This window comes from Lissotriton vulgaris, chromosome 4_1, assembly GCF_964263255.1.
Source record: "Lissotriton vulgaris chromosome 4_1, aLisVul1.2, whole genome shotgun sequence".
Lineage (NCBI taxonomy): Eukaryota > Metazoa > Chordata > Amphibia > Caudata > Salamandridae > Lissotriton > Lissotriton vulgaris.
The window spans coordinates 473,897,466-473,918,373 of NC_141691.1; the positions used below are offsets into that span (position 1 = coordinate 473,897,466).

The following is a 20,908-nucleotide window of genomic DNA, read 5'->3' on the forward strand; positions in this document are numbered from 1 at the left end:
AAGCAATAACTGATTGTCAAAGTTAAAAGTTTTTTATTTGATTTGATTTAGAACTTTGCTGAGGGCAACAAATACCAAGCACATACACTTAAAACATTTGTTGTAATACACTTTAAACAACTTTAAAAAGATAAAAAAATGTACAAATTATAACAAATAAATAAACCTTCTGCAGAAGAAACATTATATCTAAAACAAATGGGCTTTATAAACCACCGCCAGCCCTCTACCAGGATCGGATTTGGGCAGACTAACAATACATGAGGTAGATCTTGTACTCCTCCATTACACAAATCACAGATTCCTGTTGTGTGTTCTAAGTTGTTCCATTTTGCTGTATATCCTTTTCATGGGAGGATACCAAACCTCAATAAAAGAATACAGTGTTGTATCCTATGTTCTAGTCGACTATGTTTGTATTGCTTGGGAGATCTACATTCCATGCTATTTACATGTTGTACATAGTGTTTTAATTGGGAGCAGTGCTCTACATCCAAATCAATACTTATTCTTGGTAACAGGTTCTTTAAGAAAAGCTTCAAATGTGCTGGTATCCGGGTTTGTTAAAGTGCTACTGTGGAATGAGACAAGTTAAGGGCTATACTAAGATTCTTATTAAAAGTGAACTGCGACGACTCAATTCTAAAAGTCTCCAATTTTAAAATGTGCCTAAGGGAGCCTAGGTCGGTGTGTAAAAGGTTATACTCCCATCTTATTATGTTGGAAATAGCCATAGCGTATGTACTAGCTTAGAATAACTCTAGGCAATTAGCTTGGACTGGGACAGCTTGATTCACTTTTTACAATTCACTTAAAAGAGTCCCTTCTTTCACTTTTACCGGTTGCCAGGTTTTGATGTGTATATTTTCAAGGCCATAAGATAAAATAGGAGGAATTTTCATATGGTACACCTCTAGCAAGGGTTGAAAGTGCCTGTACCCACTTGAAGAGTATAGCCTCTGCAGTCTTTGACTGATAGTCATAGACTTTTATAATTTACTAGCTTTTACAGTAAGAAACAAATGCTGATGACATTAACTTGTATCAGATGCAATGAAATTAAATCATATTTGGGTATGAACTAAGGTTTCAAAGTCTGTTACTGCTTTTGAGCAAATAATCAATATGGGTGGCTATATATGAACTGTATTTTTTGTGCAAATTCTTAGGCTGTTTTTATGTATTTGCTTTTATTACAGTGGCCAAAATCAAGCACATAACGTAACTTGAAATTTGGGACGCGGAACTACTTGTATCCATATTTTCGCTAGAGTTTTTCGCTCCAGTGGTGATATATAGCACTGCATGTGAAATCTGAAGAAACACAGCCTATGCATTTGGTGAATAATTGCCATATAGTGATAATATACTCATTGCAAGTTACCGAATTGTTACAAAATATTACACCTAAAAGTGCACACAAAGTGCAATTTCATGCAGTATGGTGTGTAACATTTTAGTAACTTGTATTTATAGAAGCGGAGTCCTATATTCTGTTTTCGTGGCCCTCCTATATGTTGGCTTTCTCCACTTTGCAGAGCTGTCAATATTGTGGGAAAACAAGTACTAATAAGGCTTTTTTACCCATAAATTATATAGGGAATTCTTGTTTTTGAGGGAAATTCAATTTATTTAATCGATTTAAGTCTTAAATTGTGGTACCCCCGGGTATAATAGAATATACCAATGAACTAACATTGTCCTTCTTAGTCAGCTTTTAATGTCGTAAAGTTGATATGTAAAATATAGTTAAAGAACATGTTAGTCTAAAGGAATAATCAAGCGCATATATTTTTTCACATATCGTACATATTGCTTTTCGAATATTTGTTTGAAATAGCCAACAGAATGATAATGATGATGATTACCTGTGTCCATTCATTAGTCTGTGCATCATATGACTCTACAGTGTTCAAGTATGAATTTCCGTCATACCCTCCAACAGCATACAGCTTATCCCCTAGTGGACACACCCCAACGGCATCTCTGGGCACACTCAGGGGAGACACAGTAGTCCAGTTGTCCGTTTTAGGGTCGTATCTGAAAAATATGAGTATTGATGAGAATATTTAATAACTGACAAAAAATGAGTTTGGCAATTCTGGCTACATTAGCTAATTATAAGTGTTATGGCCCAGATTTTCTAAGATTTTGCATCAGGGTTGTGTCACTTATTTGGCACAGCCCGGCGCAAAATTCATGTTGGAACATACAAAGCCATACAAATCTCAATTTGAATGGTTTTGTAAAAAAATAAAAAAGTAATACATTGCTGAGCACAGTGCTGCCTTGCATTATCTTGTATCAGATAGGTTTGATATAGAAGGTACATGGGTGCTCCCATGCATCCACCCATGTATTTTGATGTAAACCCATCTTTATAAAGACTTGTAAACATAGGTTTGCCCCAAAATAATGCGTATACCTGAGGCTGTAGTTATAAGACAAATAATCTTTATTTCTCCTCGTTATTTCCTTTTCGTCAGTGTGCTGCACTCAGCATTACACATACAAAGAGGAAATAGCCTAAAAGGATATTTTTTGTGCATGAAGGTGTCCCTTCTTGCACAAAAACTATCCTGACCACAAGGTAAGAACACTTGCGCCATGATGCAAGGGTGCCTGCTTTGGCTCTGGACACCCACAAATGCACCAGCACCAGTAGAGAGCAGAGCTGCCCCATATATTTGAAAATATGGCACTGTTCTATTCTCTCTCTTTCACACACTGCAGCGTGACAACTTCACTTGCTGAGCTGCGTTTCACAAAATATGAGTAAACATGCTCCTACGTGTTTACTATAATCAGCACTTTTCTGGGCTTAATGTGTTAATTCCACAATCCATCATGAATAGATGCTCAGTATAGGCTTTCCTAAAAAATGTAAGGTAAAAGGAAATATGCTAATATTGTCTCAAAAGTTGTATAGTACAAACAGGGATATCTCATAAAAAATAAAATTAGCAATAACTAGCGCCCTCTTCTATTTATTCAGTATAAACACCCACAAATATGGTAAAATGTGCGGCGAGAATGGTCTATTTTTCTAGATATTTAATAAAGCTAAAAGGGAAAACATATGAATTTCTTCAATCTTCCACATGGTGGCGTCCAAAGCATACTGCAAAAATAATCAAAAGTCTCCTTCCCTACCTATGATAGTAGTACTAGAAATCCCCCTGTGCTTCAAACGTGTTGGTAGTTCAGGACAGATAACACATAGGCAAGTCTTACAAGGTATAAAGCACGGGCAAAGACAGCGCATACAAATTATACTAGTCAGTCTCCTCTTATAAGCAACTGTTTTCTCTCTTAATGAGAATATTATATCCGTGGCAGACGAATGTGTGACCCGTGGGTATCAGAGAGCTTCACAACACGAATGACATAGAATGGTGACGACATGGTATACGGATACATATGAGATAGGCATAACATTCACATTTTAACACAATAAATTAGAGGGGTGGGTGATAGTTTATGTGGGTGAATCAGTCAAATGGCCACCGATCCATGATGGTCAAGATTTATACTAGGAAAGCTGTTGCTGGAGAGTTTTATCCTGGTCAAGATAGTTTCAGTATAGTGTTTTGTAGCCAAGACAGTCTTTATTCAGAAAAAAAAACTTTGTGAATCAGGTACATGAGTAAGTATGTTTGACTCTCAAAATGTAAAAATAAGACACATCTTCGTATTGAGTAAGACACAGCTGGTAAAAGAAACGTTTGTGAATTAGTCCTCTTTTTTTTAAAACATGTTTCTATTGTCAAAAGGGGACAGTCATGAAGAACTCTTGGGGCCTCATTTATGAAAAGTGACGCATCGCTGCGTGAAAACAGCGATGCGTCACTTTTCATTGCGCCCTCCTTGCAACACCAATGATGCGTCATATTTACATTATGACGCATCATGTCGCAAGGAGTTACAGATACGTCAGTATTTCTGACCTATCTGTAGCGCAAAAGTGACGCATTGCCGGAGTGTGTCACAAAAGTGACGCAACTCCAGCAATGCATCCTTTTACATGGGACAAGCCCCATGCGAACGGGACTGCGTCAGTCTTACGCCTGCTGTGAGGCAGGCGCAAGATTTTGACGCAATGGCGTCCTAGAAGTGACGCAGTGAAATCTCATAGATTTCACTGCGTCATTTCTACGACCTTTTCTTGCGTCAATACGCCCCCCTTGCATACATTATACCTGGCGCAGGTATAATGTGGCACAGGGGTTTACAAAGTGACGCATCTACCTAGATGCATCACTTTGTAAATATGGCGCAACAAGGCGCATTTTTTACGCCACTGGTGCGTCAAACAAAGTGACGCACCGGCGGCGTAAAAGTGACGGAAGGGCTCATAAATGAGGCCCTTGGCATTTATAGTGTTGCATTTCAGCAGTGCTTTGAGGTTACCTATAGATCAAATAATTAGTAATAATACCAGCTAACAAAGGTTAATGCACATTGCTACAGTGTACAAAGAAAACAAAAAATAAGTAACCAATCTCCCGTCCTATCTTGACGATCTTGTGCAAGTCAGCCCCATATAAAATCACATTTCTTCACAGAGGGTGTCCCTCTAGCTTTGGTCAAAATCCATGTGCACAGCAACAAGAATAATGGAGTAAAGGGATCTTGGGCCAGAGCTTACTTATTTACCTAAACCCTGGCAAAAAATCATAATATGCCTTGTTTTGTCCCAAAATGTCTGTAGCTCAGGGCAGGTAGCAGACATATGCATTATATTTGCAGCAATCAGCCTGCATTTTGGGCATTTGCTCCTATTGCCCCATACCTTCCTTTGATGGGCCCAGTTAGCTATCCGGAGTGTAATTTAGCATGCAGATCATCTGAAATTGTTGCAACTCTAGATTGATAGAATGTACTGATCCATATAATGGTGGTAATGCATTATTGACTGCTTTTGGGGTGATGTCTAACCCCACAGCATTGCTCCATTTTACCGCCATTTTTGCATTGCCGTCCATTCTAAGCTCACAGAAATGCTGATACATAGTACTTATTAGTGATTTCCAAGATAATCCATGCAAACATGCCAATACCTTGGAGCTCTCCGATGTCTTTATCACTTGCCCTCTCAAGAAATAGTCCCTGATCTGCAGGTATTTGAAAAACACCTGACGTGGAAGTTCAAAAGAAAGTTGTAAGCTTTTCGAATGTTCAGAAACCATTTAAGTTGTATAAGTGTCTCCTGAAATACCTTCGGAAGCATCAGATTGCCCCACAAAGGAAGATTATCATGAGTATGGGACAGAGAGCATCTAGTTAACATTTCCCGCCATAGGTACACAGAATCCCTGATAGTCTTAAAACAAACTCTCTTGAAGTAATTAGGATCATTGATTCTATATAGAAACATTCTACTGTCAGAGCCAAGAGCAAGACAATGACAAAGTCTTGATACGCAGGTACCAAAAGGCTTTCAAGATGGCCAGCAAACGCTGCTGAATAATACAGTTTAAAATCTGGAAGATTTAGCCTCCCTTGTTTGTAAAGAAGCTTTATAAAACTTATTGCACGTTGTGCTTGCATATAGCCCAAAATAAAGCTACTTATTACCCCCTCTAGTTTCTTAAAAATAGAGTTAGGGATACAAAGGGGAATAGAACAAGAGAAATATAAAAATGTTGGTAATACTTTACTTTTTATAGAATTACATCTTCCTATTATGCAGATTGGCAATTTATGGCAGCTTCTCAAATTTTTGATAACAGATTGCAGCAATAGATCACAATTTAGTCTCAGTATGTGCTCATTCCGCAGGGAAATACCAAACTCCAGGTAAGTGACTGCTAAACACACCCACGGCATTGGTCTGTCATAGTGAAAGTTAAGAAGCACCTATGTCTTATTAGCATTTAGCTTATATCTGGAAAAAAAGCCACATTTGTCTGCCTCAAGTTTAACAAAGTCTACTGCAACTGCCAGGTTGGATGTAAACAGGGCTATATCGTCGGCTTAAGCAATAATTTTCAGCTCAGAGAGCCCTGATCTCAATGGCAGTATGCGATACTAAAGTGTAATGCGCGGGAAAAAAGGCTCGATATATAGCGCAAATAATAGTGGGGAGAGAGGACACCCCTGTCAAGTGCCACGATATATTGGTAAAGGAGTTGATTTTAGACTGGCATAGAGCAGTTTAGCCACTTACTATACCTCCCACCAAGGCCACATGATGAAAGTGTTGCCCATTAGCAGCCCAACCACACGATCAAATGCCCTTTCGGCATCCAGCATAACCATCCCTATATTAATCATAGATATCTTTGCTATATCGAAAACCACAATTGCAGTGTTAACATGGGCTGTGGTATCCCTACCCAGAATAAAACTATTTTGTTGATTCAACACAAATCCTGGCATCATAGGTGCTAATCGAGTTGCTAAAACTTTAGCAAAAATGTTTGCATCTGTGTTTATAAGGGATATCAGACAATAGGAACTACATTCCTCAGGTGGCTTGTCCTATTTTAGAAAAAAAAAATATTTGTTGCATTCCATGATCCAGGCACTGCTCCTCTGATGCCTATATTTTAATGACATCGCCCAGTGGTGGCACTATAATGCTTTTAAAGACTTTATAAAACTCAATTGGTATTGAATCATGCCCTGCTACCTTACCACCAGGTAGCATTTTCAGGGCTTCAGATATTTTCCCATGTAGGATTTCTTGATTAAGAGAAGCAGTCTCTTTTTCGTTCAAACATGGGAGGTTGCACCCTTTTAAATACTTAAACAGACCTTAATCTAGTGAATGCTTTTGTGTATAGAGTTTTTATAGGACTGGGAGAATTGCTCAACTATTGAATATGGATGCAAGTGTAATGTGCCATCCACCCCTTTAATAACCTTGATTTGCCTCTTAGCTTTATTGTCAGCAAGCTGATTCACCAGCACATTCCAATCTGTTTCCCATATTCATACTGAATGCTTGTTGTAACTAGCAGCAATATTTTCTTTAAGCATCCTACCCAGGGATGAAATTTCATATATTGATGAAACATACACCTGTTCCTGATTTTGACCCGCTTGCCGCATTGCCTCTGTGTGAAGGAATTCTAGCTTTATCAGTGCTTAACAAGCAGCTCTAGGGGTGTACTGCCTCTTTTTATTTTGCAGTAAGATATTTTGCTGGATGATCCCTCTTATATAAGCCTTCGCTGTGTCCCCCACTATACAAGGGGAGGCAGTACCCACATTGTGTTGCAAGAATTCCATTACATATTTATGTGTGAATGAGACAAACTCACTATCTGTTAGCAAATAGCGCGGGAATGAAAAAGCATCACCCGTTGTCTTCTACTTGGGACTGGAAGGAAAGCAAGATGGGGTTATGGTCAGAAGGTATCCTGGGGCAACCTTCCATGTCTGCAGATAGCATTATTTTATCAGTGACCCAGGCCATATCAATCCTGGAATACTGTTTGCAGTGGAGCAGAATAATATGTGTACCCTGACAATACAGGGTGAAGTGCCCGCCATGCATCTCTCGGACAATGCAGCTGAACTAGTTCGAGCATTAAGGCCCTTACTTTCACCATTCTTAAAGTTGCAGCTTGGTTCTTATAGTTGCAGCTTGGTTAGTAAAATCAATACAATAATTTATAACACAATTAAAATCCCCCATGTTTAGAAGCTCCCCCTATCAATCCAATAGCTCTTACAGTAAAACATCCATTATAGTAAGATCATCAAACTTGGGTCCATATATAGTGTAAAACACATATTTTATAGCCTCAATTTCAAGCTGCGCAATTGCCCATCTCCCCCAATAATCGACAGAAACCCTAAGAACTTTATACGCGATTGACTTGTTCACCTGAATAGCTGCCTCTCTTATAGAAACAATCTGAGATGTGCAGTCAATTATTTGATAGCCTAAATGTTTAAACAGACCCCTGTCTTTATAAGCCAAGTGAGACTCTGTAAGAAGCACAATATGGGGCCTGTACACTTTCAATTCTTCCTACACTAGTTGGCATTTACTTCCTATGTTTAAACCCAATATATTCCAATGAATACATCTAATTACCCCCATTGGAACATTATAGCGTTAACATAGTAGTTGAATACCAGCCCATACTCACTCAGCCAAAAACATTTGATAGAATAGATAACAAGTTTGTATATGTTCATGCACTCTCTACTGCCGTTACCTGCCACATTATTTATCACCTTGTAGGCACCCCATGGACATTTTCTCCCTCAAATCCCCCTGCTACCACCCATTAACTCACTCCTCCCCCGTGCCCCGAAAAAGGAATTATCCCCCTTTATGCTGCCAGTGAACTGACAGCTATCAGGAGCTACCCCACCCAGAGTGCATCACCCACCCACAATGCATCAAATGCAGTAAAATAGCAATGAGAAAAAGAAAAAGGGTAGGAAATATAATTAGAGTACCGGAAAAAAGAAAAGTAGTAGCATACTAAGAAAAAGGATGAAAGAGCTTTAATACGCTATCTTGGCTAGTATATTATACCATAGCTCAACCTAATCAATTTAACAGCCGCCTGTTGCCATTGACTTAGGACCTGCTTAGCCTCCAGGTCTGTATAGAAAGCCTGAGAGTGGCTGTCCTTGACGATCTTTAGGCGCACAGGCTCTTCTAGAAAGGCCTGTGCACCCTCTGCTTTTAGCGGATCAAGGAGCTGGAATAGCTTCCAGCGTCTGTCCATAGTGTTTTTGCATGGATCTGATCTAAAAAAGATGGAAAAGGATTCTACCAATATAGGAGTGGCAGGACAAGCTTTGATAGACATAGCATGCCTCAGTAGGAAATTACCAAGGAAAGAAAGCATTGGTCTTGGATATAGCGAACTAGCCTTATTTGGAAAAAAGGGTAGTCTATGAGCATGCTGTATTTGACAGTCCCAGTCTGGTAGGTCCGGAAATGCTTTTTGAAAAAGTTTCAGTACAAAAGCTCTGGATCAGATCCTTGCCTTCCTCCAGCAACTCGGAACAGCCTTAAGTTGTTCCGACATTGCCGATTTTCCAAGTCTTCTACTTTCCCCTGCAGAGATAGTAATTGGCCATCGTGCATTTGAACTGTCCTGGCCGTCAATGTAGTGATCTCTTCTGTATCAGTGACCCATTGTTCCGATATATCACATTTGAGTGATGCCACTTTGCTAGCTACCTCTGATAGAGATTGCTGAATTAAAAGGTTATTCTCCTAACCTGCACATAATGCTCTTGCACTTTCGAAACCTTTGATCATGCAGCATCTCAAGAATTAGGGAAAGTAAAGGCTCTTTAATGTCAGGAGTAACCTTCGAGGCAGTCGTCACCGTAGTTCCCATCATTACTGAGGAAGAAAAACCCAATGATGGCCAGCAATCCAAAGAGTTGGGGCTTTTTATCTGATTGCTAGAGGAGTTGTGTGCTCCAACATTGGCTGTAGATTTTAGATCTGAACAAGATCCAGAGCCTGATAAGCGAGATATCATAGCCTTAACTTCCCCCTTAGATGTGACCCATTTACGCAGAGGTTTGCCATCAGGGAAGCCCTTTGTACGTGTGGCAGTACTAATATATTGTTGGCTTCCCTGGGAATCAATGGCCTTTTTAAAGCTTTTAATAGATCTAGTTTTACTTTTCTTCTTCCCAGGGGAAGGGCTTACCATTAAGTGTCCTCTGAAGTTTTTGTGGGGTACGGGAGGAAGTTGCTTTATTAGATAGCGAGGTAGCTATCATCAGGCTGCAGTTTGTCTCATGAGCCAATCCAATAGTCTGGTCATGTTCCTGTATCTCTTTCAGCACAGTGAGATTAGTATTGGTACTGTTTAAACCCTCATCTGCCATACATTCTTTTACTTCTGAATTCATTAAACCCAGTGAGCCTAAGATAGATAGGCCTTCTGTAGTTGGGTGGTCGAGCTAGGCATCCCATTCTTTTAATATACTTAGTGGCCCCTTGTCTTATGACACTGTGAATCAATGAACATCAGAGCCAAGTTCAGAACTCCTTTTCTTACAGTAGTTGTTCCTTACCTCTGCCTTGAATGCAAATGACTCATGAATATGGAGGACTGAATCAGTAGCTGCAAAAGGGGCCACTGAATTCAGGAGTAATTTACATCAAGGCAGGGTAAGGAACAACTACTGTAAGAAAATGTTTTCTCAACTTGCCACTGACCTTCATTGCTTTAGGGTATCTTAAGTCACTGATAAATAGTTTGATTTGCGGCTGAGTTACACAAAAAAATATAACTTAGCTTCCATAAGGTATATTTTATATATACAAGTATAAGAAGTGACATGGATCTGTGAAACTAAAGAAACTTACTCAACATAGACATTCATATGTTTTCTACTGTTACACTTGTGTTCACAGGCTGGATTGGGATGGTAAGGGAGAAGTTGATGAGTAAGACAAACAAATGAGAAAACTCAGTCTTATAAAAGTAAGTACAGGCAAAGTTTTGTAAAATCTGATAGCGCAACTTAAATAAACATGTGTTGAAATTAGTGAGATAAAAGTTTTCTACAAAATTGCACATGTGCGTGTTGCCTAAGCTGTGCCTCGTGGGTGGCTGGGGAAATTCCATGCAAATTTGGTGAACAAGAGTGATTTGCAAAATTGTGAAAACATTTTCCGACAAAAGTTCTCTAAATTCCATGAAAAGTTTGTAAAATTATGCAAAAATGAACACTCAGACCAAAATGTCGGTAGGTGGTATCTCGTGTGACTTTCCTCATTATATAACGGCAAAATAATAGTTAAATAGTTATTGTAGAAAATTATTCTCTGCAATGCATTTCCTGCTTGAACAACACTTGCAGGCAAATAAAATATATATGGACAAGTGATTAAGGTGAATTTGCAATACGTTATATACATTGTTCATAACTAAAAACCCAGGAATATCACAAGTTATTTTGCATAATTGATAGTATGCCCTGGCTTAGTGAACACACATTCAGATGTAATTTATTCAATTGGATATTCACAAACATTTATGAATGTATAATCTAAACTTATCTGCACACGTAAGTTACATCTGAAATGTCCAGATGTAGTTGCATCTAATGATATGAGGATTAATTAACCCAGTTTCCACATGGAGGTGTAGGAAGAAATGTCTGGTTAAAGAAAATGCATGTGTTTCCTTAAAGTGAGAGAAGAAAGTATGTACACATTTGAAATTAAATTGGACTCTCTTTTCATAAGCAGGTGTATTTTTCATGCTGCATAAAGTATGAAAACGTGAGGCTAGAAAAAAAGGTGACAGTGGTTTTTTTTTAGAAAATCCTCTAAACAGATGCATGATTTTTGTAACAGTTGTAAGTTCCATCTGTATGTAAATGAATGGAAGCAAGTGCCTACAATGTGTGCAACCTATGAATAGGCACAGACATACGTTACAGCAGATAAAAGTTATACATTCCTTGTAGGAAAATGGCACTTTTGGCATGATCACCTCCAAGTTTTGAACTGACTCTGCTAGTTTTTTGACTCTGCACAGGAACTCTGTAGTGTAGTCCAGGCCCCAGTGCATGAGCCTTGACCCCTGAAGCATGTTGGAAATGGCTATACTCTGACTTGACTCTGTACGTTAAATGTCACCAATAGACTGCAGCACCCATTCTGCTATCCACTACAGTGGTAGTGAAAACATGAGTGCAGACTTACCATTGTAGCCTATCGAAGTGACCCCTTTTGACATGCCCAACCCTCCTTTTAAATATGAATAACTCATCTCTTAAGTAGGCCTTAATGTCAATATGACAGGGCGCATGGTATTTAAAAGTAGGACTTGTAAATGTTAATGTTAAACAGGTCCATACAGTGGAAAGGTCCCAAAAGCTATGTTCACTGTAGCAGGGTTTACTATTCCATAGGAAAATATTGTGGTACAATATTACATTTAACAGTTTTACATTCCCCTAAGAAACAGCAACAAAATTCATTTTTAGATTTTTCAAAATCTTTATTGCAAGCCCAATTCACTGGTGAAGTTGAATTTGTATTAAATATACTGGAATGACAGTTTTAGAAAGTTACCTTTCCCCTGACCAAAGCCTCTAGAAGCCCATTTTCATGAGCTTCAAAAGGAAATGCTTCAAAAGTGGGTAGGGTTATCCCTAGGAACTTTTCTCTAGTGGTCGGGTAAGGGCCAGGGGTCATCCCCAACCACAGTGTAATGCCAGGCATAAACGTGGCACCCACAGCCACCCTCTTCAGAACACAAATAGACCTGTGGAAGACAGAAGAAGGACTGCACTTGGTGTTGAGACCTGCGAGGAGATTGAAATGCTGGACCTGTCCCCTTTTGTACACAGAACCAAGAAGTGATCTCCAAAATGGACAGTTGGCTTACCTCCTTTTAAGCTACACTGACACAGCAATACGCTAGAAGCCCTTTTCCTGAAATGTCTAGCTGACCATTTCCAATTGGACCTGCCCTACTGGTGGCTTCTACTGGAGTGACTCTTGACCACTAAATACTGTTCCCTTTGGCTGTGTCACATTGTACCCTTCTAAACATGCGGCATAATCTGAGACTGAAACATTTCGGATTCAAAGACCTCCAAAGGACCAGGACAAACCTATCAAGTACATTCAAAGAAGGTATGTTGCCCCTTGGCTAAAGAATTATCATCCACCCCACCTAATAATCTACCTCCTCACATACCTCCATAAAAAATCACTTGTAGTTATGGACAAGGTAGGGGAAAATATTGCTTCATATTATCATATTATTTTCAGGCTGATCTGTGTTGCATTGTCCTAACCTTAAAATAGCATGCCTGTCCCCTTCACAAGAATAGGTGTATGTTACGAAATGCCTATATCAATCTTTGCCTTATTTACAGGCTTTTGAATGTGCATAGCCTAACTTCAGCATTTTTGAGTTATCTAGTGCAAATCACCAAATTCACAAAAAAGAAGCTGACAGGTTTAATTTCTAACACCAAGTGCACATACTCTATGCTGTGAGTACAGTATGAACCTTTAGGGTTGGATATTTGTAAACAAATATATATATATACAAAGCATGCATTTATTTATACATACTCCTAGTAAATCATATTCTACTTATACATGTATAAATTACACCATGTTCAAGACTTAACCATAATTGACATCTGGAAGAATCCATTCTAAGTCTGGCCATTAGTGCTGCTTTTGGCCTTACAGGGAGTCTAGAAAGCATAGGGCATAAAGTTTGCTTTTGTCTCTTTTGGTCTGACTCTAACATTTACACACACCCTACAGCAAGCAAGTGCGCTTGTACAAAGTTTCATCATCTGTCTACACAGTATGAATTTTGCATGATGATGTAGAACATTTTTCTCATAAATAAATGCATGTAATTTCAGTATCTTGTTTTCGGCTGCTTGTTATAAATATTTTCTGTTTTAGTATTCATGCTTGCAGCAATACGCATTGCATACAAGCTAAATCCATCTAAAAGCCTCCGAAAATAAAATCTGTTTATCTTTTTGTCTGAGCTCTAATAGGGCAGTTCTTATATCCCGTAGTGGCATTTTACTGGTAGATAGTCATGTATAGCAAATACACAACACCGTTTTCTCTAATGATAGGACAACAGTGAGCAATTAACATATTTACACAGCGAGTATATAGCCTTGACATTTATTGTTTAGTTGTAAAAATAAAGGGCCTGCTTCGCAAAGGTAAACTTACACTTTTGTGTAAGTTTACAAGGGTTTACTATTCATAAAAGCATTTGATAGCAGTGAGCAATTAACATATTTACACCATGAGTATGTTGTCATGACATGTATTGTTTAGTTGTAGACATACAGGGTCTGCTTCAAAAAGGTAAACTTACACTTTTGTGTAAGTTTACAATGGTTTACTAGTCAAAAAGGTATTTTAAAAGCAGTATCTGCATATAAAGAAGAGTGGACCGTACAAATTTTATTGCATGAAATTACCCGAAAATTGTGGGGCTTAATTTACAAAAACAGGTGACTCTCACCTGTTATGTTATCTCTCTTCTCAGGTATCGTAGTTCAGGGTCTTTACTTATCACATGTATATATCAAGAGGGACGGACTCGGAGCGCATAATTGTCCAGCATACATGCTCCAATTAGCTAATCAAGATCACAGGGGTCTGCAGTTCCTAGTAAGTACAGATTCGTCTACTTAGGTCAGTTAAGTTCCATACTCTGTAGGAACAAATGCCCTCACACACCTAAATAGGTGTTATGCTTCATCATTGGGGTTTTGCTCCATGCTGGGCCGGCGCTGCAATGCCCAGCGGGCACCCTCTATGGGGGCTCTTTACCAGAGATATTTTTTTTAAGCCATATGGTGAAGTGTGGGTAAAATAGTAGGTTGGTGTATTTTGAATACATATATGTGAAAGAGTGAGATAAAATAGGACAGGGGGTTCTCTACATAAATATTTTAATTATTGAATCCTACTGCCTATATTAAAATAAGTGGTGCCTCCTACTAGAAGTGATTATCTAAGGTAGCTGAAGGTCGACTGGGATTTCGATATATGAGTTCATGTGTGTTACTCCCAGTCATCTATACTTCTCTATGTATCAATAAATGTCTCTTTAAATGGCACTTCACCTCTGTTCCAGTGGAAGTAACCTCCTACTAATGAAGGCTACCAGTTAGTCTAAGCCCTCCTCATTCAGCTGTGCTAAGTTGAGTACCCATGTAGTCCATGCAGAACTGGTGTTCTGGTGTTGCACATAGTGTTGCAGCCTTTGGTACCAATACCACACCACCAGACCAAGAACTATTACAGTATGCATTCACCCCTAATTCCAGCATTTTGGGAACTTCCTGCTTGATGCTGGTTCTCAACCTGTCCGACAACCTGTAAATTGTGTTATGTACTGAGGTGCTGTCCCCATTGCCAACATCATGGTTGCCAAGATGTACGAGTCCAGGGGTGAGGGAGAACAATGGGGCAAACTGTTCAGTAACTGGTAACAATACGCTTGCTGTTCTGGGGTCAGTGTGGTAGAGAGGTTGACACCCATGACTGACCCATCATATTCCTGTACAGAGAGGGGATCATGGAGAGATTCACTCTCCTCTTCCACTCCCTCATCTGTCGCTAGGAGAATTCTCACTTCGGACCTCTTGAAGTGAGGCTTCAGTTGGATCACATAGAGCACCCTTAGGGGGCTCCTAGGTGTCTCTGAGTCCACCAAGTAGGTGGCCTCCCCGTTCCACTCCTTTATTTCAGAAGAGTCAGTGCAGGAGTCCTGAAGAGCTCTGGGATCTACTGGTTCCAAGACCTTAACCTTTTGGCCGATCTGAAATTTCACCAGTGTGGCCTTCTGGTCATACTTGTACCACTATTGTATCACCCTTAGGGTGGCCTCTATGTTACTTTTTGCCTTTTTCAAGAAGGGTGCATATTGTAGTGGAAGGTCAATATGTAGCTGATCACATCCTGGTCAGGTTTCTTGGAAGCTTTCTGCCATCCCTCCTTGACAAGGTTAAGAGGTCTCCAAACAGGGTGTCCATGGAGGAGTTCAAAGAAACTGAACCATACTTCTTTCTGTTGCACCTTCTTGTAGGCAAAAAAGGCATGGCAAGTGAATGTTCCACTTACACCTCATGATCTCAGGTAGGCTCATTCTCATACCTTTAAGATCTTGTTGAATCTTTCAAATAAACCATTGGTTAGTGGACAATAGGGTTTGATGAACTTGTAAGTCATACCACACATGGACTTCATGTACACTGACATGGTGTTAGTGCCTTTGTCTGACACTACCTCCTTGGAGAACCCAACAGTTAACCATCCCATTCAGACCTCTCGCTACCATGGGTGCAGTCTCTGACCTGAAAGGGGTTGCCTCTGGGTAGGGGGTGGCATGGTCCACCAAGACTAAGACGAGCATGTTGCCTAAGGCTATATTGGGGTCCAAGGGTACAATGACTTTGATGTCCACTATTTCAAAGGGGGTGCCAATGACAGGTAATGTGATCACGGTAGCTTTCTGCTTTTTCACTGATTTCCTACTGTCCTAGCAGGTGGGATATGACCTGCAGAATGCATCTGAGGCTGTCTTCATTCAGGTCCAATAAAAGTGGGAGACAAGCCTGGAAAAGGTCTTGTCTTGTCCCAGATGCACTGCCAGGGGAATGTCATGAGCGATGCCCAATAGGAAGGTCTGCTAGCACTGGGGAACCACCAGCACATGGGCTGCCCCAGCATCAGGAACCATAGGCCCACAGTAAAGGAGATTGTTCTCCCAGTAGATTAGGTAATCCCCAAAGGCTTCACCTGATGCATGGTGCCTCAAGTGCTCAAAAGTGGCACATCCCTTCCGCGCTTGGCAGAAATCCTCCCTGGTAGGCCCACCCTCAACCTTCCAGCTGGCAAGCTCAGGTAGGTCGCCTAGCGTGACAATGTCTTCCCTAGTTGGCTCAGGGCCTACTCCTCAGGGACCCTATCAACCTCCAATGCACAAACTTGAGGGAGAGGTTACCCTTGCCCCATGTCCCTCTCCTCAGTAGTTGTCTGGGCCATAGCTCCAGGCTTCAGACCTCCTTGACTCTCTTTCCAGACAGCCATGACTCGTGTGGTCATACAGACCCACTCAGGCAATCCCAACATCTCCAAGTGAGACCTGAGAAATACCCTCCTCCAGGTACTATGCTCCAGGTCATTGCCTGAAAGACAATTAACATTAATGGCAGCGCTCACAGCACATTACAGAGAACCTGGAACTCCCCCATTGAAAGGAAACCAGAGTCACTCGTAGACGACTCTTGCTATTTTTGGCAACTATGGCTTGGTGGAATGTGTTCAGTGGGCCCTGCTCTGCATACATCAACTGACACTTGACAGTTGTCATTCTGGCTCCTGTGTCTTTCAGAGCCTCCACCCGCTGCCAATTGATGATGATGCACTCCCTATACTTTGAAGTGTTTGCAGGCACGTGGGCTTTTGGCACCATTTCTCTATCCCCAGGGACACAAGCTTTACCTCTACCAGGATTGAAATGGATGCTCCCCTCCCTATTATTTTTTCAAACCACTTCTTACTTGCGTAAGGAGTTAGGTAGATCTCAGACAATAGGCAAACAGAATGCTAGTAGTGTTAGGCCGTTCGGCTTACTTCGGCTTACTGCTGAGACACTGGCTGGAGCACTTAGGCATTCTCCTATTCCTTTCAGTGGACATTTGGAGAGCGATGTGCTCTCCCTAGAGAGCTGGCTTCAGGGTCGCGCTATGGAAGTAGCCTCCCCCAAAACTCGAGCAGCAAAAGCTTGCAAAGCATCAGCCCTATGGTTCAAGGAGGCCCTTAATAAAAGCATGCCCTCTCCATGCCCTCTTGGAGAGGGCATGGAGGAAGAACGTCTCTGCCATGGAGAAAATCATCTATAAATTGGCTCTGAAAGCCCATTAGAGCAAAGTTTGTGAAGAAAAGAAGCTTTTTTAATGGCAAAGATTGAACATGCGGGGAACCGCAGTAAGGAACTTTTCAGGATTGTAAAAGATTTCTCCTCCCCTAACGCAATGGATAGCCCATTCACCCCTCTCAGTAAATGGATACAAAATATTTCTGGCTATTTTTTCAACAATAATTAAAATCATACAAGACTCTTTTAGGGAGCTACCCTTAGCAATGAAATGGATTACAAGTTCACCCCTGTGCCACTCCCATTTCAGAAGGAACCCTCCTGCAGTTCCCGCTCATCTCATTGGCCAATTCAATTAAGATAATGAAAGTCCTTAAATCTGGCTCTCCCTCGGATCCTTGCCCAGCGAAAGTACTGGCGTCCATCACTGAGGTGATCAACCCAGCAGTTAATTTGGTTTCGAACACCTCTTTGTTCGAGGGATTAATGCCTGAAAGCTGGAAGCACAAGAAAATTCTCCTGCTTTTAAAGAAACTTTCAGCAGACCCTTTGGTAGCCAGTAATTATAGGCCAATATTGCTGCTGCCTTTCTTCTTCAAGGTCCTGGAAAAATATGTAAATACTGTCATCCCAGATTTTGTAGAGGCTAATCATGTACTGCACCTTAATCAATCAGGGTCCAGAGAAAACTTCAATACAGAGACTGTCTTATTGGAAGTCTCAAAAACCATCAAAACAACGCTAACCATCAAAACAACGCTTGATAGAGGGGGCAAAGCGGTACTGATACTTTTGGATCCTTCCGCGGCCTTCGACACCGTGCCCCATGACCGACTCCTGCAAAGACTCCAGTAATGTGGTATTGGTGACATGGTCCTCAGCTGGTTCACCTCCTTTCTGGATAATCGCCAACAAACAGCATGGTCTCCTCCTTTCTCGGCCCTCATGCCCCCTATGAAAGTAGGAGTTCAACAGGGATCAATTTTGAGCCAGACTCTGTTTAATGTGTACATGGCTCCCCTTGCACTCCTTGCAAAAGAACATGACACAAACATAATATCCTACACGGATGCCACACAATTGCTGTTTACCTACTTGAACGAGAGCAAATTTACAGGAAATTAGATAAATGCGTGCCTGACAAAGGTGTTCGCTTGGTTCAGACCGAACCAACTGATGTGCAACTCAGAAAATCTGAAATTATCTTCTAAGGCTCAACCCAGGTGAGGAATGGTGCCAATGGTGGCCTCAGAATATGCCCCCCCTGCTAGCTCAATAACCACAGTGAAAAACCTTGGGGTTAAACTGGACGCTGACATGTCCATGAAGTCCCAGGTCCAATCGGTGGCTGCCACATGTTTTGGGTTACTGAAAATGTTGAGGAATTTCCTACCATTACTCCCAATTCCAAACAGGAAGACTAGTCCAGGCGCTGATTATATCCAGGATGGATTACGTCAATGCTCTGTACCTTGGCCTCCCAGACTATCTACTTGGCCACCTGCAGGTGGTACAGAATGGCAGCCAGAGCCATACTCATGGTAGGCCCTAGGACGCATATGACCCCCCCACCTGAGGTCCTTGCACTGGCTCACGATGCGTAAGAAAATACTATTTAAAGCTTCAGTTTTGGCTTTCAAGGCCCTTTACAACACAGGTCCACTAAGGACCTTGAGATCCTCTGCTAGGCGTCTGTTGACCGTTCCAAAATGTCTCCTCTCTCCAAAAGTGTAGTCGCTCTTTTCAAGGGGTGGCCTCGCAGTTATGAAATAGCCTGCCTCCTTCTTTAAGACACGCGCAGAATCTCCTTGCATTTAGAAAAAAAATTAAAACCTGGATTTTCGAACTTTAAATGAGGTCTACCTGTTTGTGTGTGCACTGTCAGTCTCAGGGTCCTTCCAGCGCCGGGACAGTCTGTGGAGTAGCCGTGCGCTTTATAAGTGCCCAGTTACATAACATAACATAACGTAATATCTGTTCCCCAAAAATATCTGAGATTACCTCCTCCCTGACCACTACACTCACCACCCCAGGTGTATGCCCACTGGCGGGGACACTGTGCCCTCTTGGGAATTTGGAGTTGCCTTTAGAGTGACCAGATGTACGATCCTCCATATACTAGGGCACAGACCTCCCTGTTCTGTGGTCAAGGAACCCTTTCTTCTTTGGATCAGACCGGGACTGGTTACCACTAATCCCTTAGGAATTATTTTGGGAGCTTTTTGAGAACTCTTTGTTTTTAAGTTTTTCTCCCACCCTCTTTCCTTTGCTGGGAGCCCTGACCACCTTTGTGGATGTTCACCCAGCTACCTTTTTGCGCACTTTGGTGCTAGTTCTGCAAGCTTTCTAAGGTCAGTCAGGTTATTGTCAATTAGGTGCTGGTGCAACTCTGTAAATCAGATACTGAGCATGTGCTCTCTCATGATCAAATGATACAACCCATTAAAATCATCATCTTTGCTGCCCCTCACCCAGCCGTTCAGTGTCTCAAAAGAATACTCAATAAAATCTACCTAGGATTGGTTGGGGAGCTTCTGGCTGTCCCTGAATCTTTGATGATACTTTTTGGGAGTCAGACCAAATTTGGTAATCAAAATGGCCTTCATTGGAGGGTACTTGGTTTGGTCCCCAACCATTAATGACAGACGTGTGACGCTCCCAAGTATAGGTATATGTTTCCACAGACTCCCCCACCCCAACAGTGCTCCTCAGGAACCTTGCATACTTTGAATGCACCCACATAAGCAGAAAATCACTTTTCAATATTATCTCCCACCACATAATAGGACACCCATTTCTTGGATATACAGAACCTTTCGTCTCCATCTGGTATTGCATGTTTGCTCCCACCATCACTGCTGGATTCTGCATGCCTGGTCTTGATCCCAGCTCTTTTAGACTCAGTACATGAGCCAGAAGTAATTTCTTCTCAGCAAAGGCTCCTTCAGCCTCAGCCCTCCTCTTCTCAGCTTCCATTTTCAATCTTGCCATCTGCAACTTGAACTCTCTCTCTGTGTTCCTCTGTGATAGGCCATGGGCAGATCCACTGTATCCTGCTCTCACAGGGAGATCACATTCAAGGGTGGCACCCTCAACTGATGCAGGTGCTTCCTCAGAAGAGCCATTTTTCAGACTTCACCAATTCTCATGGGACCAGCCCTTTACTGGTGGCTCCTTGTGCAGGCACCCCATCTCCTTTCAGCATCTTTTCAAATGGGGCACTGTATAGTCTTCCAGCCTGGCCAGCTCAAACTACATTGTTCCATTTGCAGAACTAGCCAGATACATGATGTAGAGGTTGAATAAAAAAAATGCAAAGCAGGAAAAAAAATAAACATTGAAATTGTCTTGGATGGGTAGTGTACACCTAGCTATTGTATGACACAAGTCCTATCCTCACCCCTGATCACCATTGTTAGAAATTGGGGTTTCTAGTTGGCAGAGGTATGCACCCTGTCCAAGCAGGAACCACAACCCCAGTCAAGGCAGGTCACAACATAACCTAAATTATCCTGTGCTCACCGTCTGTTAGCTTTGAACAGAGCAGTCAGGTTTAACTTAAGTGTAAAGTA

At 41.3% G+C, this 20,908-nt stretch overlaps 1 protein-coding gene across 1 annotated transcript in view; it reads right to left on the reverse strand.

The window, feature by feature from the left end:
- KLHL4 (kelch like family member 4) overlaps positions 1-20,908 on the reverse strand; it is an 840,437-nt gene that overhangs the window by 9,757 nt on the left and 809,772 nt on the right. The window contains exon 10 of the mRNA XM_086964616.1: positions 1,869-2,040. Within this exon, the coding sequence (XP_086820742.1) occupies positions 1,869-2,040 (172 nt within the window). The remainder of the gene's footprint in view (positions 1-1,868; positions 2,041-20,908) is intronic.